At 34.4% G+C, this 25,530-nt stretch overlaps 1 protein-coding gene across 1 annotated transcript in view; it reads right to left on the reverse strand.

Moving 5' to 3' along the window:
- Positions 1-25,530, reverse strand: part of ADAM2 (ADAM metallopeptidase domain 2) — a 140,941-nt gene that overhangs the window by 23,761 nt on the left and 91,650 nt on the right. The window contains exons 15-16 of the mRNA XM_032413357.1: positions 15,800-15,905; positions 8,097-8,280 (exon numbers count right to left, since the gene is read on the reverse strand). Coding sequence (XP_032269248.1) covers positions 8,097-8,280; positions 15,800-15,905 — 290 coding nt within the window. The remainder of the gene's footprint in view (positions 1-8,096; positions 8,281-15,799; positions 15,906-25,530) is intronic.

Here is a 25,530-nt window from a genome sequence, read left to right on the forward strand (position 1 = left end):
TACAATAATAGTGGGGGACTTTAACACCCCCCTCACTGAAATGGACAGATCATCTAAGCAAAAGATCAACAAGGAAATAAAGACTTTAAATGACACACTGGACCACATGGACTTCACAGACATATTCAGAACATTCCATCCCAAAGCAACAGAATACACATTCTTCTCCAGTGCCCATGGAACATTCTCCAGAATCGATCACATCCTAGGTCACAAATCAGATCTCAACTGGTACCAAAAGATTGGGATTATTCCCTGCATATTTTCAGACCACAATGCTTTGAAACTAGAACTCAATCACAAGAGGAAAGTTGGAAAGAACTCAAATACATGGAGGCTAAAGAGCATCCTACTAAAGAATGAATGGGTCAACCAGGAAATTAAAGAAGAATTTAAAAAAATCATGGAAACCAATGAAAATGAAAACACAACTGTTCAAAATCTTTGGGATGCAGCAAAGGCAGTCCTAAGAGGAAAGTATATAGCAATACAAGCCTTTCTCAAGAAACAAGAAAGGTCTCAAATACACAACTGAACCCTACACCTAAAGGAGCTTGAGAGAGAACAGCAAATAAAGCCTAAACCCAGCAGGAGAAGAGAAATAATAAAGATCAGAGCAGAAATCAATGAAATAGAAACCAAAGAACAGTAGAACAGATCAACGAAACTAGGAGCTGGTTCTTTGAAAGAATTAACAAGATTGATAAGCCCCTGGCCAGACTTATCAAAAAGAAAAGAGAAATGACCCAAATCAACAAAATCATGAATGAAAGAGGAGAAATCACAACCAACACCAAAGAAATACAAACAATTATAAGAACATATTATGAGCAACTCTATGCCAGCAAATTAGATAACCTGGAAGTAATGGATGCATTCCTAGAGATGTATCAACTACCAAAACTGAACCAGGAAGAAATAGAAAACCTGAACAGACCTATAACCACTAAGGAAATAGAAGCAGTCATCAAAAATCTCCCAAAACACAAAAGCCCAGGGCCAGATGGCTTCCCAGGGGAATTCTACCAAACATTTCAAGAAGAATTAATACCTATCCTTCTGAAACTGTTCCAAAAAATAGAAATGGAAGGAAAACTTCCAAACTCATTTTATGAGGCCAGCATTACCTTGATCCCAAAACCAGACAAAGACCCCATCAAAAAGGAGAATTACAGACCAATATCCCTGATGAACATGGATGCAAAAATTCTCACCAAAATACTAGCCAATAGGATCCAACAGTACATTAAAAGGATTATTCACCACGACCAAGTGGGATTTATCCCTGGGCTGCAAGGTTGGTTCAACATCCGCAAATCAATCAACGTGATACAATACATTAACAAAAGAAAGAACAAGAATCATATGATCCTCTCAATAGATGCAGAAAAAGCATTTGACAAAGTACAGCATCCTTTCTTGATCAAAACTCTTCAGAGTATAGGGATAGAGGGTACATACCTCAATATCATAAAAGCCATCTATGAAAAACCTACAGCGAATATCATTCTCAATGGGGAAAAACTGAGAGCTTTCCCCCTAAGGTCAGGAACGCGGCAGGGATGTCCACTATCACCACTGCTATTCAACATAGTATTGGAAGTCCTAGCCACAGCAATCAGACAACAAAAAGAAATCAAAGGCATCCAAATTGGCAAAGAAGAAGTCAAACTCTCACTCTTTGCAGATGATATGATACTTTATGTGGAAAATCCCAAAGACTCCACCCCAAAACTGCTAGAACTCATACAGGAATTCAGTCAAGTGGCAGGATATAAAATCAATGCACAGAAGTCAGTGGCATTCCTATACACCAACAACAAGTCAGAAGAAAGAGAAATTAAGGAGTCGATCCCATTTACAATTGCACCCAAAACCATAAGATACCTAGGAATAAATCTAACCAAAGAGGCAAAGGATCTGTACTCAGAAAACTATAAAATACTCATGAAAGAAATTGAGGAAGACACAAAGAAATGGAAAAACGTTCCATGCTCATGGATTGGAAGAACAAATATTGTGAAGATGTCAATCCTACCTAGAGCAATCTACACATTCAATGCAATCCCCATCAAAATACCATCCACTTTCTTCAAAGAAATGGAACAAATAATCCTAAAATTTGTATGGAACCAGAAAAGACCCCGCATAGCCAGAGGAATGTTGAAAAAGAAAAGCAAAGCTGGCGGCATCACAATTCCGGACTTCCAGCTCTACTACAAAGCTGTCATCATCAAGACAGTATGGTACTGGCACAAAAACAGACACATAGATCAATGGAACAGAATAGAGAGCCCAGAAATGGACCCTCAACTCTATGGTCAACTAATCTTTGACAAAGCAGGAAAGAATGTCCAATGGAAAAAAGACAGTCTCTTCAACAAATGGTGTTGGGAAAATTGGACAGCCACATGCAGACGAATGAAACTGGACCATTTCTTTACACCACACATAAAAATAGACCCAAAATCGTTGAAAGACCTAAATGTGAGACAGGAGTCCATCAAAATTCTAAAGGAAAACATAGGCAGGAACCTCTTCGACCTGAGCCACAGCAATTTCTTCCTAAAAATATCACCAAAGGCAAGAGAAGCAAGGGCAAAAATGAACTATTGGGACTTCATCAAGATAAAAAGCTTTTGCACAGCAAAAGAAACAGTCAACAAAACCAGAAGATAATCGACAGAATGGGAGAAGATATTTGCAAATGACATATCAGATAAAGGGCTAGTATCCAAAATCTATAAAGAACTTATGAAACTCAACACCCAAAGAACAAATGATCCAATCAAGAAATGGGCAGAAGACATGAACAGACATTTTTCCAAAGAAGACATCCAAATGGCCAACAGACACATAAAAAAGTGCTCGACATCGCTTGGCATCAGGGAAATCCAAATCAAAACCTCAATGAGATATCACCTCACTCCAGTCAGAATGCCTAAAATTAACAAGTCAGGAAATGACAGATGTGGGCGGGATGCAGAGAAAGGGGAACCCTCCTGCACTGTTGGTGGGAATGCAAGCTGGTGCAACCACTCTGGAAAACAGTATGGAGGTTCCTCAAAAAGTTGAAAATAGAGCTACCATACAACCCAGCAATTGCACTACCGGGTATTTACCCCAAAGATACAAATGTAGGGATCCGAAGGGGTATATGCACCCCGATGTTTATAGCAGCAATGTCCACAATAGCCAAACTGTGGTAAGAGCTAAGATGTCCATTGACAGATGAATGGATAAAGAAGATGTGGTACAGATATACAATGGAATATTATGCAGGCATCTAAAAGAATGAAATTTTGCCATTTGCAATGACATGGATGGAACTGGAGGGTATCATGCTGAGCGAAATAAGTCAGTCAGATAAAGACATGTATCATATGACCTCACTGATATGAGGAATTCTTAATCTCAGGAAACAATCTGAGGGTTGCTGGAGTGGGGGGTGGGGTGGGAGGGATGGGGTGACTGGGTGATGGACCCTGGGGAGGGTATGTGCTATGGTGAGCACTGTGAATTGCAAGAGTGTTGAATCTCAGATCTGTACCTCTGAAACAAATAATGCAATATATGTTAAGAAAGAAAAAAAAAGAAGAAGAAGAATGTAGCAGGAGGGGAAGAATGAAGGGGGGGGAAATCGGAGGGGTAGATGAACCATGAGAGACGATGGACTCTGAAAAACAAACTGAGGGTTCTAGAGGGGAGGGGGGTGGGAGGATGGGTTAGCCTGGTGATGGGTATTGGGGAGGGCACGTTCTGCATGGAGCACTGGGTGTTATGCACAAACAATGAATCATGGAACACTATATCTAAAACTAATGATGTAATGTATGGGGATTAACATAACAATAAAAAAATTAAAAAAAAAAACTAAGATAGGAGATACAATCACTAAATTCATATTGTGAGAACAGTATGTACTGCTATTCACAGCAGCCAATGGCATCCTAAAAGATAATATACTGTTTGTTAATATATGGGAAATATACAGTCTAAACAAATTGAATTATTTTCCACAGTTGAAAGGGTGGGGGAAAAGCAGAATATTTATTTAATACACACTATAAAGTGGTTAAATGTAAATAAAATGCCAGATAAGTCAAATCAATCCAGACAGAAAGGTTTTGAAAAAAAAATTGAAATTCACTTCTTATAATAAAAAACCTATTTGAAAATAAGAAAAGGGCATCCTAAAAGAACACCATTTTAAATGTTATACAATTTTGGCCATTAAAATTGATTATGCCTGGAGTTTTATTTAGCACAGTCAGTGTGATTTTCCAGGCCCAGCCAGGTGACTTCCAACAATCTGTTTCATTACCATCAGTAGTGTGATATATTGATCTGTGTATATCTTCAGGGCTTTAATCTTTTATGTGAGCATGCAAATAGTTTATGTTTTAGCAACTTGAAACCAATTCCTGTTTTCCATTCTGAAAGAACAGGCAAATAAAAATTACCCTGCACACATTGTAGAAATTTTTTTCATACCTTAATCTTCTACATTTTTACTCAAGGAAAAACAAATAAAACCAAAGTTTTGGAGTACTCATAATTATCATCATTTCTATTTTCAGTGCTGTCATTCCTGTCTCCCATTGTGGCCAGCCATAGTAAGGATGTTTAATAGTAAAAATGATGGCAATTGTCAGGAATTTGTTTCCACCGTATTATTTTATGACTCCTTCAGTTTCTCCCTCAGAATCAAGTGTTGATATTTTCTACCCTGATTGTCCTCAACTAATGCAATGAGTATCTGTGCTTATTTCTTTTTTAAAAGATTTTATTTATTTGAGACTGAGAGAGAGAGAGCAGGAGTGGGAGAGGGACAGAAGAAGAAGGAGGAGAAGACACTCCACTGAGCAGGGAGTCCAATCTCAGGACCCCAGGATCATGAACTGAGCCAAAGGCAGATGCTTAATGGGACTGAGCCATCCATGCATCTCTGTGCTTATTTTTTTTGACAGAACATTTTCATATCAGATTTTGGGCTTACCATTTCTATTTGAATTTCAAGATCAAGACTTTTAAATACAGATCTTGGCATATCCTTGTTATATGCCTTTTGAAATTAACTGTGTACAAGTAGGTTAATAACATTTACTATTTTTCATACTTAGCCACTAATGTCTGAGAATTGAAACAATATGTTTAGGACTCAGTATCTTCCACTATTTCTTTAAAAACAGAAAGAATTACAAAATTTCTTGTGACAATGAATTCATTAAAATCCAAATGAACATTTATATATGATTTAAAAAACAATGATGCTCTAATTTTCAGAATACCAAAAAAATTATTAGAACACTCACATGGAGCTGGCTTGTTTATCTTTTGCTAATAGAAATATATGATATATATGAAGCCAAAGTTTTGCAGCTACCATTTGGATAATGCCTCCCATAATCTCTACCCAGCACCTGTATCTCCCTACAGAAACAGAAACTTTTCCAACATTATATGCATTGCTTCTTTAATGATGAACAGTAGAGTGGTTTAAGTCTGCTGACATAGATGTCTTATTTGATAAAGCATCACCTTGGTCATGAATACTATAGCAGAGTAGTGACTACCAGATATCCCTCATCTTGTTCACTAACTGTGGTGAATAAAAATGGCATGCATCCTTTTTTCCCTTTAGCTCTTTCAAAAAATCCTTCTTAAAATGTGGAGATAGCTGGAGTTCCATCAATCATCTTCAAGCACCAAGGAGAGTATTACTGTACAGGATCTATAGCTGAAAATTAGACTGAATCTAGATCATTGGTGACTTGGAACCCCTTAACTTCTCTGGATAAACAACCTCCGCATTTTTTAACATGATGGGAAAGAATAAACCATCAACTGTTTAAGCCATTCTTAGTGGGTCTTGTTTCTTGTGCAATTCCTAATTCATATAGCATATGTTTGACTGTTTAGAAATAATGGGGAGTTAAAAATTCAAGACACTTTAGGCAATAATTTGGGAAATATTTTTGAAATAAATTTCACAAAATTAAAGCTTATTACAAAGTTTTAAAAATGAGTTTTTTATGAGAATTTGGGGTGACAATTTTTGGATACTTTTTTACATCCTAAGTTTTTAAAATAAACATTAGTAAAGATAGATTGTAATAGGACTTTAATATGTATGGCAAATATTTCCATGATTATCAGATAAAATAATTCATATATATCTTTATTGAAGCATAATTAACATACAATGTTTTATTAGTTTCAGGTGTACAGCATAGTGCTTTGACAGTTCTAAATATTATTCAGTGCTCACCATAATAAGTATAAAACCATCTATCACCATATATTGTTATTACAGTATTATTAAATATATTCTCTATGGTATTCTTTAAAAAGATTTATTTATTTGAATGAGAGAGAGCAGGAGTGGGTGCATGAGTTGGGGGAGCGGCAAAGGGAGAGAATCTTCAAGCAGATTCCCTGCTGAGCACAGAGCCCAATGTGAGGCTCCATCTCACCACCCATGAGATCATGACCTGAGCTGAAACTAAGAGTCAGACGTTCAACAGCCTGAGCCATTCAGGCACCCCCTACCCCATGCTGTACTTTTTATCTCCATGACATTTATTTTATAACTGGAAGTCTGTATCTCTTCATCCACTTTATCTATTTCACACATCCCCCAAACCACCTCTCCTCTGGGAACGGCCACCCAGTTTGTTCTCTGTATTTAAGAGTCTGTACAGATGGCCAGGAGACACATGAAAAGATGCTCAACATCACTAATCATCAGGGAAATGCAAATCAAAACCACAATGAGTTATCATCTCACACCTGTCAGAAAGACTAGTAAAAAAATAAGAAATAACAAGTGTTAGCAAGAGTGTGGAGAAAAGGGAACACTCATGCACTGTTGAGAGGAATGTAAACTGGTGCAGTCACTGTGGAAAAGTATGGATGTTCCTCAAAAAGTTAAAAATAGAAATACCATATGATCAAGAAATTCCTCTACTAGATATTTACCCAAACAAAATGAAAACATTAATTCAAAAAGATATATGCATCCCTATGTTTATTGCAGCATTATCTATAATAGTCAAGATGTGGAAACAACTCTAAGTGTTTATCCATGGATGAATGAATAGATAAAGAAGATGTGAGATTATATGTATACAGAGAGAAAGAGAGGGAGAGAGAATAAAATTTTAGTCATCCATAAAAGAGAATGAGATCTTGCCATTTGTGACATGAATGGACCTAGAGTGTATTATGCTAAGTGAAATAAGTCAGGCAGAGAAAGACAAATACTGTATGATTTCACTGATTTAAGGAATCTGAAAAACAAAATAAATGAATAAACAAACAGCAGAAGTAGACCCATAAATACAGAGAACAAACTGATGGCTGCCAGGGCAGGGTGGAGAGGAGATGGCCAAATGGGTGAAGAACAGTGAGAGAAACATGAATGGTGATAAATGGTAGCTACCCTTGTTGTGAGCATAGCTTAATGTATAGGCTTTCCAAATCACTGTTATACACCTGAAAGCAATGTAATGTTGTATGTCAACTATACTTCAATAAAAATTCAAGAATTATATATATATATAATATAGTTAGTATAATAAGTATCTATATTTGTGTATATGGGTATATAAATAAAGGTTTGTTGGAAGATTAATGAAAATGGAGAGTAGTTACATCTCAGGTATGTGCCTTTGAAAGATATTTGCTGTAGTGTGTTTATTATTTTCATCACAAAAATGAGTGTATATTATTTTAACAGCTATTTTAAAGTAATTATAGGAAAAGATAATTTATGGCATTAGTACTATCTATGTAATATGAGACAAGTTAATAAAATACAGAGAATAAACAGTATGATTCTCAATTCAGTGAATATACATAATTTCCATGAATAAAGTATGAAATAGCCAATAAAATGTTCATAGCAAAATAATCTGTGTGTGAATGCAGATTAAATTTTTTCTTATTTTTAAAGTTTTTTTATTTTTGAAATCAAATGTGCAATTAAATTATGAGAAAAATATTAAACATGCATTTGAAAATAGAGTAAATAGAGTAAAAATATTAGGGATAAAATAAAATAAATATTAGGAATTGAACAAAAGGCCACATACCTTATTAACCCCACAAACAGTTCCTTCTTTTACCCACATCATTTCACCATTTCTAAAACCTTGTGGAAAATCCAAAGCAACACAGATGTGTCCATTTATATTTGCGTAAATAGCAGTAGCATTTGGAATTTGAATTATTTCTTCTTTTTTATATTGACATATTAATTTTCCACACATCAGATCCCTATAATTTATGAATAAATGAAATCATTAGACTTCAATAAAAAGAAATATTAGAATATCATTTATAAAGCAAAAAGATTTAGGTAAAGCATTTAAGGCTTGCAAAAAGATGCATGCAATTTACTGTAAAATAACAAAAAGTATAAAGGCCTTGCCTGCATTGTTAAAAATAACTGAATATTTTAATAATTTTAACTACTTCCCAGTTAGCCTGATCACTTTTTGGTAATAATTCCTTCACTTTTTTTGATTTTTAAAGAGAAGCAATTCCAAGTTTATTCCATTTTTAAAAATTGGTAAAGTTCATCTAATTACTAGTCCCATTGGATTTTCTTTTCAATTGTTCAAACATAATACCTACTCTCAGAATTATGGGTTCCAAATAGACAAGACATTGAGACCCACCTTTCAAAAACATTCTACACAATAAATATTAAAATAAAACCATGAAAGATACCTCATAAGGATATTGCTGTAAAATACAGAAAAAGTAATAAAAGTAATGAGAATATAAGAAAGCATTAAAAAGAGCAATAATAAAATTTAAGATTGACTTTCTAAGAAAAACAATGACCAGAAGATTATTGAATGACAGACTCAAAAAAGAAACAAATTGTCTTCCCACTCTGTATGCAGAGAAACTATCTTTCAAAATTAAACATGGCATTTTCCGACAATATTTAAGAAAATTTGTCACCAGCAGTCTTGAACTAAAGAAAATATAAACCAAGTTCTTCACACTGAAAGGAACTTATCGTAGATGGAAGCTTGCAGAAGTACAAAATGTATATAACTTTATCAGATTGAGGAAGTCCCTTTTTATTCCTAGTTAAATGACAGTATTTATCATGATGGATCAGTGCTAGATTTTGTGGTAAGTTAGACAGAACCAAGAACATTGTGCTGATAAATCTATATGAGAGAGAGAAGATATATTTAAATCATCTACCCCCAAAACAAATATAAAACTGGTCAAATTTGTCAAAACAACCATTTCAGGGCTATAAAAACTGATCAAAACAAACAAAAAAGTGAGAATCATTTATGAAAAGCTGCCATAAAATCAAGTAAGAATAGTGGGAGGTGTCGTCTTTTTTGCTGAGTCTGCTCCTATGCCCTGTCCCAGATCAGTTGATACTGTTATTTTACCAGGACAGGGCTGGCCATGAAAACCTTTAAATTAAATGTCAGAGGAGTGGTTCTAGATTTGGTGAAGAGGACAAAAAACCTCACCCATCATCACTTCAAATAAAAGTAACAAATAAGGTAGGAAAAGAATGTAAAACCAGAAGTACTGTGAGCCCAAGGTTGAGATCCCAATTGGGGTTAGTGATAGATCAGACAGAAATTAAAGGCATGATCCTGGAAATAATAGCTCCATAAAGGGTAGTGATAAACTCTCCTTATATCACATCCCTAGCTGACAGGGAGGTTACATGCACGTGCTAGAGGGACCTGAGAAGGACTGATGGGAAGTAACACCAGTGAAAACTTTAAATTTGCCTAGAATCTAAATGTGCTCCCCAATTACAAAGAAAAGCCCAAAGCCACATGGCTCTAGTGATAAATTCTATGAAATGAATAAAGAAAAAATAATTCTACACAAATATTTACAGAAAGTGAGAAAGCAATCAGTGTAAAACGCCACATTAGTAAAAGAAAGGAAAAGAACCATATGATCATTTCAATAGATGCAGAAAAAAAGCACTCAACAAACTACAACATCCATTCATGATAAAAACCCTCAACGAAGTAGGATTAGAGGGAACATACCTCAACATAATCAAGGCCATTTATGAAAAACCCACAGCTAATATCATTCTCAATGGGGAAAAACTTAGAGCTTTTCTTTTCTACAGTCAGGAACAAGACAGGGATGCCCACTCTCAACACTGTTATTTAATGTAGTACTGGAAGTCTAGCCACAGCAATCAGCCAAAAAAAAAAAAAAAAAAAGAAGGAGGAGGAGGAGGAAAGAGAAGAAAAGAAAAGAGAAGAGAAGAAAAATAAAGGAAGAAAGAGAGAAAGAAAAAGAGAAACAAAGAAAAGCCATCTAAATCAGCAAGGAAGAAATAAAACTTTCACTATTTGCAGATGACATGATACTGTATAGAAAAGACCTGAGACTCCAAAAAACTGATAGTACTAATACTCAAATTCAGTAAAATCACAGGATACAAAATCAATGTACAGAAAGTCACATTTCTATACAAAAATAATGAAGCAGCAGAAAGAGAAAATAAAGATTCAATCCCATTTACAATTGCACTTTAAATAATTAGATACATAAGAATAAACCTAACCAAAAAGGTAAAAGACCTGTACTCTGAAAACTAGAACACTGATGAAAGAAATTGAAGATGACACAAAGAAACGGAAAAACATTCCATGCTTATGGGTTGGAAGAACAAATATTGTTAAAATGTCTATATTACCCAAAGCAATCTACACATTCAAAGCAATCCCTATCAAAATACCACCAGCATTTTTCACAGAACTACAACAAACAATTCTAAAATTTGTATGGAATCACAAAAGACCCTGAATAGCCTAAGCAAACTTAAAAGAGAAAAGCAAAAGCTGGAGGCATCACAATTCTGGACTTCAAGTTATATTATGAAGCTGTAGTAATCCAAACAGTATGGTACTGGCACAAAAATACATACATAAATCAACAGAACAGAATAGAAAACCCAGAAATGAACCCACAATTATATGGTCAATTATTCTTCAACAAAGCAGGAAGGAATGTCCAATGGGAAAAAGACAGTCTCTTTAAGGAATGGTATTGGGAAAACTGGACAGCAACATGCAGAAGAATGAAACTGGACCACTTTCTTACACAATACACAAAAACAAATTCAAAATGGATGAAAAACCTAAATGTGAGACAGGAATATCAAAATCCTAGAGAAGAAAATAGGCAGTAACCTCTTTGACACTGGGCAAGCAACTTCTAACTACATATGTCTGCTGAGGCAAGGGGAACAAAAGCAAAAAAAAAAAAAAATTATGGGGACTTCAGCAAAATAAAATCTTCTGCACAGCAAAGGAAACCATCAACAAAACTTAAAGGCAACCTTCATAATGGGAGAAGATGTTTGCAAATGACATATCCAATAAAGGGTTACTATCCAAAACACATAAAGGACTGATACAATTCAACACTCAAAAAACAAATAATCCGGTTAAAAAATAGGCAGAAGACATGAATAGACACTTTTCCAAAGAATTCATACAGATGGCTAACATATTATATGTGTATATATTTTGCTTTTGTTCCCCTTGCCTATATATACAAAAGAATATTACTCAGCCATAAAAAAGAATGAAATCTTGCCATCTGCAATGATGTGGATCAAGCTAGAGTATTAGGCTAAGTGAAATAAGTCAATCAGTGAAAGACAATTACCACATGATTTCACTCATATATGCAAATTAAGAAACAAAGCAAACGAGCATAGCAGAAAAAAATAGAGAGAGAGGAAAACCAAGAACTTAACTATAGAGAACAAACGATGGTTACCAGAGGAGGGGTGGGTGGAGGGAGTTGGGTTCAATAGGTGATGGGGATTAAGGAGTGCACTTGTTGTGATGAGCACCAGTTGTTGTAGATAAATGTTGAATCACTAAATTGTATACCTAAAACTAATATACTGTATATTAACTAGAGTTTAAATAAAAACTTAAAAAATTAAGATTTCAAGAGCTAAAGTTAGATTAACAAAAGTAAATGAATTATATACTGTAGAGTTATCATTATTTACATTATTTAAGGTATATGCAGTATTATAACAAAATGGGTGTCTTGAAAATTATGTCTGATGGATAATGTGAGCATCTATTGATAATATATGTTATGTCATAAAATTTTTATTTAGCTTATGAATCGTTTTGGAGGTTTCAAATTCTACCACACACCCACTGATACATCAGAGGATTCAACAAATTGTCCTACATACACCAAAAGTGGCAGGGGAGACAAACACCAGCCCAACTATATACCATGTTCTCAAAAATAACTTCCTAATCAGCAAAATCTCAGCAATGATGAAAATAGAGATATCTTAGGGCAATTTTCTATGGTCTGACTTTTTCTGCTTTTGGGCAAAAAAGGAAAATGAAAAAGAGAAAAGCAGCTCTTGACATTCAGGAGAAAGTATTAATTGCAAGGCATTAGAGTTGATATAAACAGACTTGCACTTATAGCTAGATCATCATGCTTAACTGTTGAATATAAGCAATTTAGGAATATCAACTTTAAGCCAAGTTACTCTGTGACCATGATGGAGCAAGAAAAAGACAAACCTGCTCCATAAATTATGTCATAAACATTGTCCCAAGAGACAAGACATAAACATTGTCCAAGCAACAAAATTATCAAACATCCCTTCCATCCAGCTAATATGAGTGACTGTTGCTCATTATCAATTACAACTTTAACTTCTTTCCAGTCTTCCTTCTTCATATATAAGATTTATTGAGGTACCCAATCATAGAATTACCTTCACTTTCTGAAAATATCCAATTCAGAAGAAAGTTCCACTTCCTAAAATCCTGTTGAAAACCACTTAATGCAAACCCAAATCCTATAAAAAGTTTCTAAAACTCTGGAACCAAGATGTTGTGCAGTTTCCCGTAGAGTATAATTCCACTGATTGGTACATGTAATAAACCCAACTTGTTCAACTACGAGTGTGTTCCTGTGATTTTTGGCTGGAAGGCATTGACACAGAACCTGATCTAAAATCATTTCTACAAAGAGTGGGTTGAAGTGGATTCCAGTAAGGGTAGAATTCTAATCTGAAACACACACACACACAGAGAAGGCAATGGAATATAACCAGAAAGGGAAGAATTATATGACAATAGAGCCTTAAGAATGAGAACTAAATCATGAGATATTGTGGATTGGGATTTTTTTAATTCAATACAGAACATTCAATATCTTAGCTTGAATAATCAGAGTGCAGAACTACAAATGGGCCTCATGTCGATTAGGTGACTGGAAATTAAAAGTTACTCAACATTAAAGTGTGCATAAAATTCATCCTAAATCCTGGCTGACTACTGAACTGAGCATGTGCAGTGAAGACTCCAGGGAGTTCATCAGAAGCATCTTAAGAGGCATAAAGAAATAAACAATATTTCACCTGCTGCTCACAGAGAGGTATTGTTTATAGTATGAGTCCAACTATGTTAAATCCCTTCCATAACAAAACTCTATAGCTTTCAGAAAGCATAAATGAATGCAAAGTTTCCATTACGTATTGTTCATTGTATCCAACATAGAGTCAAAATAATTGCTAAACATGTCATAAAAATAAAATGTGACATAGTCAAGGAGCAAATAAATCAGTAGATACCAATGTTAAAATGACCTAAATATTGCAATTAGCAGAGAAGCACTGTATAGCAGCTAATATAAAAATTATCAATGATTTAAAGGAAAATACAGTCATGATAGCTAGAAGTTTTTCTTTAGTCAGTATATGGAATTTGTGAACACAATTTTAGAAATTTTGAAACAACCTGTATGTATTTTGAGCTGGAACATATGAAAAGGCAACTTATAAATGCACTTTGTGGTGTTTAATCAAAATAAAATTATCACTTTAAGTTCATGTTTTAAATACAGAGATATACATGAACATATAAGTAATTGTGTGATACATATATGTGCATATAGTACATGTATGTTTTAGCTCTATTGACTAAGAGGGCTTAGAGGTAATTAAAGACAGTGGAAATAAGCACACCTGGTGCCCAGATATTTATTTTTTAAATATTATTCTCTACTAAAAGGTATATGGGCTACTTGGATAAATAGCTGAATCCAGAGTAGGGGTAGGAAAAGTATAACAGGAGCCTAGAACAGTTTGTGCTAGAAAAATTTGGAAGTTCTTACAGAGTCATATACACTTTTGAAAAAAACACTGTGGCCAAATAAAAGAGACTCTCAGTAGCCAAAACTGAGACAATTTGAAAAAGAATCAGAATAAATAATAACAGTAGTGTATTCTATACTACTGAATAAAATAGCAATTGCTGAGTCTGAACTGATATATATAAACATGTAAACAAACAAATATAATGAAGGGAATACTTCCTACAGTACATTTCTAGCTTACAGGCAGAGTCAATAATGGAGTTAAAAATCATCAATGGATTTTAAAACCTAGTGGGTCAAAGTTTGAAGAGGAAGAGTATGTCCATGGTCTCAATATAATTTAACCTAAAGTATCCAAGATTGAGAAAAAATGCCATGTACCCTTTAAAATTCCACTAAGGTATACATTACTTCAGTGGTAATCATGCCAAAATGCTTAATATGAATCTAATTATGAAAAATATCCATCAAAACCAAATTGAGGGAAATTTTTAAAACAATTACTCCATAGCATTAAAAAAAAGACCTATGAAAAAGGAAAAAAATTAAAACAAAGAAAATTTTCTAGATTAAAGCTTAAAAATACATTATGACTAAATGCAAATGTATGACTGGGTTTGTTCCTGAAAAAGACAAAATAACTCTAAATACTTCACTGAGACAATTAAAGTAAGTTTTAATACTAACCATGTTTCATAGCTACAATATAGTTATGTAAGAAAATATCTTTATTCTCAGGAAAGACACATGATTTATTTAGGGGTAAAGAAGGGTAGTTTTCAATATTCTTTCAAATAGTTTAGGGAAATCATTTTGAAGACAGGACAGGAAAGTTGGAAAAAAACAGAAGGATAAAGCAAATGGGCAAAATGTAAACAATTGGTAAACCTGGGTAAAGGTATATGGGGAATCTGTACTATTCATGCAAACTAGAAGTGTTTTACAGAATTTTTACTTTTACTATCAAACCAATTTTGAAATCATATCAAAATAAAATATTATAATAACATTCTAATAACTAGTAACATTCTAGTTCTAATATTTATATTAATTATAATATTTAATAATTAACTTTCATATAGTGCATACTATGTGTCAGTCCCACTCTAAATACTCTCAATAGAGTATCTAAATTCCACATTGGCATCACCCAATGGTGTTAGTGGAATTAATATTCATATTCTACATATTAGAAAATGAAGCACATATCACACAAGTAGGTAAGCGGTGGGATTAGGATTTGAAACAAAGATGTATGGCTATAGAGCACATGTTCTTAAACACAGTGCTTTACTTACTGGATAGTAAAAATTCATGCATTGTCATTTCATCACTATAAGAATGCTCATCCTTTGTAAAATTAAAATGACAGAATGCAAAATAAGAATGATCAGTCTGTCTAACTGTTTTTAATGTACTTATATAAATTAAACACTCTATGGGAAGGTACAAAGGATAAGTGAATATCTGAGAAAGAGCAGTAAAAATATTCTATTAAAGACATTTATAATTTATAGTCTTACTTCATAATCAAGTAATATTCTGATTACTCATAAGCTTAATTATCTGGTGGTATTTTCTAATTTAAAGCAACAAATAGGGTTTCTCACATAGATTTCTTAAAGCATACTTAGTTTTACACTGTATGTATCCTGAAGGACCTGAACCACAGTTCCCAGATTGATCAGCCTTAGAATTAAGGTGAGAATAACACTCTTCAGGACCAAATTCTGCACCTGAAAAAAAAAATGTGTGGTTAGTCATATTGAGCTTATGTTAATTTAAAATAATTTATGAATATATTTGAAATTCTGAAATGGTCTAAAATACATTGTAGAAAATATGATCATAACATAAATTGAAAACAAACCTAGATTTAAGATCACACAAAATCATTTCAATGAAATATTTAAAAATTGACAGCATTCCTGTCTACTATCCAAAAAGATACCTTAAATTTAACCATGGTGTGCAGTTCATTTTGTTAATTTTTAGTAAGTCTAGATATCTATAAGTGTATAAGAAACTAAAATTTAACTTATTGGTCAAGAACCTATTTTGCATAAATGTCTTTTTATTTCAAGTGAAATGAAGTCAAGTCAAACTATGAAACTAATATCTTATTTTTTCACCATATTTTCCTCAAACCAGAAGATCCTGGGGAGTCATAATTTTTACATTCACTATCCTATCCATGCACATGATGTGTTCAATTCTCATAAGAGCTAACCTACTTAAAGAGCAGTTTATTTATTATAACCTCCATTAGTTCTACTATAGTTGAAAGATTAACCCAAAAACCTTTGATACGAAGATTTAACCACTGCTTTGTGGTGCTGAAGAAAAATGGCACACCTAAGAGGATCCACAATGGACACATCAGGATCTCAGCTGAAACTCCTATAGGCTCTAGTGAACTGAAAATAAGCAGTTTATTTTATCCCAGAGGTCATTTGCAAACCTGGTTATGGGTGAGAAGTCAAAATTATATACTTAGCTAGTGAAACAGGCCTTTGATGGTGGACATAAAAGTAGGCCAAAGTTGAAAGATCTTTATAACTATAGTAATAAAATTAAAGATCCAAGGGGCCTCAACATATTGTTTATTCTCCCCTCAAAGCTTTTTATTGCTTCTAAACATGTGAAGAGCAGGAGATTAAACCATAAGGGATTCTTAATGATAGGAAACAAACTGAAGGTTCCTGGAGGGGAGGTCTGTGGGGGGATAGGGTAACTGGGTGATGGGCATTAAGGAGGGCACTTGATGTAATGAGCACTGGGTGTTAAATACAACTGTTGAATCACTAAACTCTACTTCTGAAACTAGTAATACACTATATGTGATTTTAAATAAAAAAAATTTTAGATAACAAAATAAAATAAGATATAAGGAGATGACGTCCATAAAGCAGTGTAGATTTTTCTGCAGTTTCTGTGTTGTGGTTACATATCTGCCAAGGGAAGGAGTCTCAGTAAAACAACTCTCAGTTGAAAACCCTGAAGAGTTATGCCATGGAAACAACAGTGAACTAGATAGACTGAACTTTATTTAAACTCTAACCAAAGCTTAATACATATCAGTTTTTGACTTAATTAAAGTGGTTAGTCTGTCATTTCATACACTTAAAAAAAAAAAAAAGATGGATAATAATAGTATCTATACAAAAAGCACTTTAGACTGAAAGCAGGGATTCAAAAAAGCAAAGATTGAAGAAAATGAAAAAAATTTAACTAGAAATGTTTTTATCACTCAAGAAAAAAATATAAGATAAAGATATCTACCTATATTAAAATAGTTGAGAAAGAGAACAATTATACATATATATGAAAATTAATTATAAAGGATATAAATATGCAAGAAAGAAAAGTATCAAAAATAAATATATTGAAGTAATTTTATGGAGAGATAATTAAATGTAAATTGAAATTTTATGAAAATCTGTATAATAATATAGAATTTACACCAAGTTCCAAGAAATTCACAGAACATTAAGAAGAATTAAGCACACACACATACACAAATACATCCAAACATATGATATGAAGACTGGTAAAAAAAAAAAAAAAAAAAAAAAAAACAGGGAAAATCCTGAAGGCTCAAAGAGAAAAGAGACACAATTGGACAGATTTTCTTTAGAAAATATGGAAACCATATGACAACAGGGTAACATCTTTAAAATGCTAATGGGGATAGAAGTTCTAATTCAAGATGGCAATATAGGAAGATTCTGAACTTACCTCCTCCACGGGCACACCAAATCTTCAGTTCCATATGTAAAAATTTCATCTCAAAAAAACTAAAAACTAATTGAGCAACTCCTACACACTAGGCAAAGGAGAAAAAACCCTCTTAGAATTTGGTAGGAGAGGCTGAGGCACAAATGCCACCCCAGGCATAGTGATCCACAATCATGAGGGAATACAAAACCCAGAGCAATAACACAAAGAAAACTGGAGTGCCTGTACCAACATCACAAATATGCAGTATAAGAAAAAAAATTATTACTAAAGACAACCAAAGAATTTTTACAATGATAAGAGAGTCAATCTGTGAAGAAAATATTAGTTATAAATGTGTTCCCTAAGAAGAAATCACCAAAATCTATGAAATAACAACGGGCAGAAGAAATAGACAAAAATAATACCTGACAAAAATCAGGCCTTTGATGGTGGACATAAAAGTAGGCCAAAGTTGAAAGATCTTTATAACTATAGTAATAAAATTAAATACCTGATTTTTGTCAGGTATTATTTTTGTCTACTTTCAATAATGGACAGAACAAATAAATCAGTAAGGAAAATACAAAATTAGAACACTACAAAAGAACTAGACCTAACAGATATCTGTAGAACACTCTATCCAACAATAGCAAGATACATATTCTTCTCCATGCATATGTGAGGTTAAGACAGTCTAAAGAAATTGAAAAGGATTGAAATTATGTTCTCTGAATAGCATGGAATTCAATTAAAAACCAATAATAAAAGTATATTAGTGAATGTACAAACATGAGAATTAGGGGGCGGAGCAAGATGGCAGAGGAGTAGGAGACCTGGATTTCATCTGGTCCCAGGAATTCAGCTGGATAGGGATCAAACCATTCTGAACACCTACAAACTCAACAGGAGATCGAAGAAAAGAATAGCAAAAACTCTCTGAACAGAAAAGTGACCACTTTCTGGAAGGTCTTTTCTGAATTGTTTAGAGTTTATTTCTGGGGACGTTGTTACCCTGTTAGCATTTTGTTCTCTCATTCATCTATTCTCCTCTGGACAAAATGACAAGACGGAAAATCACCTCAACAAAAAGAACACGAAGTAGTACCGACTGCCAGGGACCTACTCAATACGGACATTACTACGATGTCGGACCTAGAGTTCAGAATCATGATTTTAAAGATACAAGCTAGGCTTGAAAAAAGCATAGAAGTTATTAGAGAAACCTTTCTGGAGAAATAAAAGAACTAAAATCTAACCAAGTCGAAATTAAAAAGGCTAATAATGAGGTGCAATAAAAAATGGGGGCACTAACTGCTAGGATAAATGACATAGAAGAGAGAATTAGTGATATAGAAGAACAAATTATGGAAAATAAAGAAGCTGAGAAAAGGAGAGATAAACAACTACTGGATCATGAGGGAAGATTTGAGATATAAGCGATACCATAAGACAAAACAACATTAGAATAATTGTGATCTCAGAAGAAGAAGAAAGAGAGAGAGGGGCAGAAGGTATATTGGAGCAAATTAGAGCAGAGAACTTCCCTAATTTGGGGAAGGAAACAGGCATCAAAATCCAGGACACACAGAGAACCCCTCTCAAAATCAATAAAAATAGGTCAACACCCCGACATCTCATAGTAAAACTTATGAGTCTCAGAGACAGAGAAAATCGTGAAAAAGGCTCAGGAGAAGAGATATGTAACCTACAATGGTAGATACATTAGATTGGCAGCAGACCTATCCACAGAGATCTGGCAGGCAAGAAAGGACTGGCATGATATCTTCAGAGCACTAAATGAGAAAAATATGCAGCCTAGAATACTATATTCAGCTAGGCTGTCATTGAAAATAGAAGGAGAGATAAAAAGCTTCTAGGACAAACAAAAACTAAAGGAATTTACAAAGATGAAACCAGCCCTACAAGAAATATTGAAAGGGGTCCTCTAAGCAAAGAGAGAGCCTAAAAGCAACATAGACCAGAAAGGAACTCAGACAATATACAGTAACAGTCACCTTACAGGCAATACAATGGCACTAAATTCCTATCTTTCAATAGTTACCCTGAATGTAAATGGGCGAAAAGCCCCAATCAAAAAGACACAGGCTATCAGATTGGATTAAAAAACAAGACCCATCAATATGCTGTCTGCAAGAGACTCATTTTAGACCCAAAGACACCCCCAGATTGAAAGTGAGGGGGTGGAAAACCATTTACCATGCTAATGGACACCAAAGGAAAGCTGGAGTGGCAATCCTTATATCAGACAAATTAGATTTTAAACCAAAGACTGTAATAAGAGATGAGGAAGGACACTATATCCTACTTAAAGGGTCCATCCAACAAGAAGATCTAACAATTGTAAATATCTATGCCCCTAACATGGGAGCAGCCAATTATATAAGCCAATTAATAACAAAAGCAAAGAAACACATCAACGACAATACAATAATAGTGGGGGACTTTAGCACCCCCCTCACTGAAATGGACAGATCATCTAAGCAAAAGATCAACAAGGAAATAAAGACTTTAAATGACACACTGGACCAAAAGGACTTCACATATATTCAGAACATTCCGTCCCAAAGCAACGGAATACACATTCTTCTCTAGTGCCCATGAACATTCTCCAGAATAGATCACATCCTAGGTCACAAATCAGGTCTCAACTGGTACCAAAAGATTGGGATCATTCCCTGCCTATTTTCAGACCACTATGCTTTGAAACTAGAACTCAATCACAAGAGGAAAGTCGGAAAGAACTCAAATACATGGAGGCTAAAGAGCTTCCTACTAAAGAATGAATGGGTCAACCAGGAAATTAAAGAAGAATTTAAAAATTTCATGGAAACCAATGAAAATGAAAACACAACTGTTCAAAATCTTTGGGATGCAGCAAAGGCAATCCTAAGAGGAAAGTATATAGCAATACAAACCTTTCTCAAGAAACAAGAAAGGTCTCAAATACACAACTGAACCCTACACCTAAAGGAGCTTGAGAGAGAACAGCAAATAAAGCCTAAACCCAGCAGGAGAAGAGAAATAATAAAGATCAGAGCAGAAATCAATGAAATAGAAACCAAAGAACAGTAGAACAGATCAACGAAACTAGGAGCTGGTTCTTTGAAAGAATTAACAAGATTGATAAACCCCTGGCCAGACTTATCAAAAAGAAAAGAGAAATGACCCAAATCAACAAAATCATGAATGAAAGAGGAGAGATCACAACCAGCATAAAGAAATACAATTATAAGAACATATTATGAGCAACTCTATGCCAGCAAATTAGATACCTGGAAGAAATGGATGCATTCCTAGAGATGTATCAACTACCAAAACTGAACCAGGAAGAAATAGAAAACCTGAACAGACCTATAACCACTAAGGAAATTGAAGCAGTCATCAAAAATCTCCCAACAAACAAAAGCCCAGGGCCAGATGGCTTCCCAGGGGAATTCTACCAAACATTTAAAAAAGAATTAATACCTATTCTTCTGAAACTGTTCCAAAAGATAGAAATGGAAGGAAAACTTCCAAACTCATTTTATGAGGCCACCATTACCTTGATCCCCAAACCAAAGACCCCATCAAAAAGGAGAATTACAGACCAATAATCCCTGATGAACATTGATGCAAAAATTCTCACCAAAATACTAGCCAATAGGATCCAATAGTACATTAAAAGGATTATCCACCACGACCAAGTGGGATGTATCCCTGGGCTGCAAGTTTGGTTCAACATCTGCAAATCAATCAACGTGATATAATACATTAACAAAAGAAAGAACAAGAATCATATGATCCTCTCAATAGATGCTGAAAAAGCATTTGAAAAAGTACAGCATCCTTTCTTGATCAAAATTCTTCAGAATATAGGGATAGAGGGTACATACCTCAATATCATAAAAGCCATCTATGAAAAACCCACAGAGAATATCATTCTCAATGGGGAAAAACTGAGAGCTTTCCCCCTAAGGTCAGGAACAGGGCAGCGATGTCCACTATCACCACTGCTATTCAACATAGTATTAGAAGTCCTAGCCACAGCAACCAGACAACAAAAAGAAATCAAAGGCATCCAAATCGGCAAAGAAGAAGTCAAACTCTCACTCTTTGCAGATGATATGATACTTTATGTGGAAAACCCAAAAGACTCCACCCCAAAACTGCTAGAACTCATACAGGAATTCAGTAAAGTGGCAGGATAGAAAATCAATGCACAGAAATCAGTGGCATTCCTATACACCAACAACAAGACAGAAGAAAGAGAAATTAAGGAGTCGATCCCATTTACAATTGCACCCAAAACCATAAGATACCTAGGAATAAATCTAACCCAAGAGGCAAAGAATCTGTACTCAGAAAACTATAAAATACTCATGAAAGAAATTGAGGAAGACACAAAGAAATAGAAAAACCCCATGCTATTGAGACTTCACCAAGATAAAAAGCTTTTGTACAGCAAAAGAAACAGTCAATAAAACCAGAAGACAACCGATAGAATCGGAGAAGATATTTGCAAATGACGTATCAGATAAAGGGCTAGTATCCAAAATCTATAAAGAACTTATGAAACTCAACACCCAAAGAACAAATGATCCAATCAAGAAATGGGCAGAAGACATGAACAGACATTTTTCCAAAGAAGACATCCAAACGGCCAATAGACACATGAAAAAGTGCTCAACATCGCTTGGCATTAGGGAAATCCAAATCAAAACCTCAATGAGATATCACCTCACTCCAGTCAGAATGGCTAAAATTAACAAATCAGGAAACGACAGGTGCTGGCGGGGATGCAGAGAAAGGGGAACCCTCCTACACTGTTCGTGGGAATGCAAGCTGGTGCAGCCACTCTGGAAAACAGTATGGAGGTTCCTCAAAATGTTGACAATAGAGCTACCGCAGGACCCAGCAATTTCACTACTGGTTATTTACCCCAAAGATACAAATGTAGGGATCTGAAGGGGTACGTGCACCCTGATGTTTATAGCAGCAATGTCCACAATAGCCAAACTGTGGAAAGAGCCAAGATGTCCATTGACAGATGAATGGATAAAGAAGAGGTGGTATATATATACAATGGAATATTATGCAGCCATCGAAAGGAATGAGATCTTCCCATTTGCAATGACATGGATGGAACTGGAGGGTGTTATGCTGAGCGAAATAAGTCAATCAGAGAAAGATATGTATCATATGACCTCACTGATATGAGGAATTCTTAATCTCAGGAAACAAACTGAGGGTTGCTGGAGTGGTGGGGGTGGGAGGGATGGGGTGGCTGGGTGATAGACATTGGGGAGGGTATGTGTTATGGTGAGCACCATGAAAAGTGCAAGACTGTTGAATCACAGATCTGTACTTCTGAAACAAATAATACAATATCTGTTAAAAAAAAGAAGAAGAAGAAGATAGCAGGAGGGGAAGAATGAAGGGGAGAAATCGGAGGGGGAGACGAACCATGACAGACGATGGACTCTGAAAAACAAATTGAGGGTTCTAGAGGAGAGGGGGCTGGGAGGATGGGTTAGCCTGGCGATAGGTATTAAAGAGGGTATGTATTGCATGGAGCACTTGGTGTTATACACAAACAATGAATCATGGAAGACTACATCAAAAACTAATGATGTAATGTATGGTGATTAACATAACAATTAAAAATTAAATTAAAGAAAAGAAGACAAGTGGGGTATCATCCAAGGAGAAAGGCCCCTGGTAGCTTCAAGGGAGGAGGTAATTATTTGGTGATGGAAATATGAAAGAGTTCATTTCTGAAGGTTTCAAGTTCTATTTTTTTCTCCAATAAAATATGCAAGACTTCAGAAAAAAAAAACATGAGAATTAAAAAACACACTCCTAAATAACCAAAGAACCAAAGAAAAAAATCTCATGGGAAATGAGAAAATACTTTAAAATGAATAAGAATAAAAACATGACATAGAAAAATTTATGAGAAACATTGAAAGCAGTATTTAGAAACTGATATCGGTAAATGTTTAAAATAGGAAAGAATATTTCACAATAACAACCTAGGTTTCCATCTTAAGATACTAAAAAAATAATTCTAAACATAAAACAAACAGAAGGAAAGAAATAATAGGGAATATAGCAGAAAACAATAAAATAAAAAATAGACAAGTGACAGAGAAAATTAACGAAACCAAAATCTTGTTCTTTGAAAAGATCAACAAAGCTGATGAATTTGAATTATTAATCAGGAAATTTCCTCCAATGAAAAGGCTGAGTGCTGATGACTTCATTGGTAAATTCTGCAAAATTTTCAGACAATTAATACAATATGTTACAGAGTTCCCAAAAATATGAGTAAGGAATGCTTTTGCATCATTCAGTGCGACTTATTAAACAACTCAAGCCATTTCTAAAAAGATGAAAAAGATTAGAACAATATCTCTCACAAATATAGACATAAAAATTTCAAAAAATCTATAGAATTTAAGAAACAAAACAAATGAACATGGGGGATGGGGGAAAAAAAGAAATTAAAGAAGAAGACTCTTAACTATAGAAAACAAACTGATGACTACCAGAGGGGAGGTGGGTAGGTGGACGGGTTAAATAAGTGATGGGGATTAAGGAGCACACTTGCTGTGATGAGCACTGGTTGTTGCATGGAAATGTTGAGTCACCATATTGTACACCTGAAACTAATATATTACACTCTGTTAACTAACTGAAATTTAAATAAAAACTTTTTAAAAAATCTACAGATTAATGCCCATTATGGATAGTGATTTTAGAAACCTCAACAAAATGCTAGTAAACTGAATTCTAAAGCATATTAGAAGCATTATACTTCAGGGTCCTGGGTGGCTCAGTTGGTTAAGTGCCTGCCTTCAGCTCAGGTCATGATACCAGGGTCCTGGGATCAAGCCCCATGTCAGGGATCCTGCTTTTCCCTCTCCCTCTGCCAACTCCCCCTGCTTGTGCTCTCTCTCTCTCTCAAATAAATAAATAAAACCTTTTTAAAAAATTTTTTAAAAATAAAAAATAAAATAAAAGCATTATACTTCATTTATCAAGTGAGATTTATTCCTGCAATACAAGGATGATTCAATATATAAAAAAAGTCAATGTTATACACCAAAATAGCAGAATAAAGGGGGGAAAACACATGATCATATCAATTGATGCAGAAAAAAGCATATGAAAATTTCAATACATTTTAATGATAAAAACACTGAACTAACTAGAAGTAGAAGGAAAGTACTTCAATATAATAAAGACCATCTATAAAAAACACAACGTAATACTCAATGGTGAAAAATTGAAACCTTTTCCTCTAGTGACAAGGAGCAACACAAGGATGTAAGATTTTGTCACTTATTTAATGTAGTAGAAGTCCTAGTCTAGAGCAAGAGGCAAGTAAAAGAAATAATAGGCACCCAAATTGGAACAGAAAAAGTAAAATTATCTCTGTTCACAGTTGCCATGATTTCATACATATAGAAAACCCTAAGGATTTTACATGCATACACATACACACACATACAACTAATAAATTCAGCAAAGTTTCAGGATACAAAATTAACACATGAAAATCAATTGTATTTTTATACATTAGCAATGGAAAGTTCCAAAAAGAAATTAAGTAAACAATTTTATTTATCAGTGTATCAA

Source organism: Phoca vitulina, unplaced genomic scaffold (genome assembly GCF_004348235.1).
Source record: "Phoca vitulina isolate PV1807 unplaced genomic scaffold, GSC_HSeal_1.0 scaffold15, whole genome shotgun sequence".
In the NCBI taxonomy this organism is placed as follows: domain Eukaryota; kingdom Metazoa; phylum Chordata; class Mammalia; order Carnivora; family Phocidae; genus Phoca; species Phoca vitulina.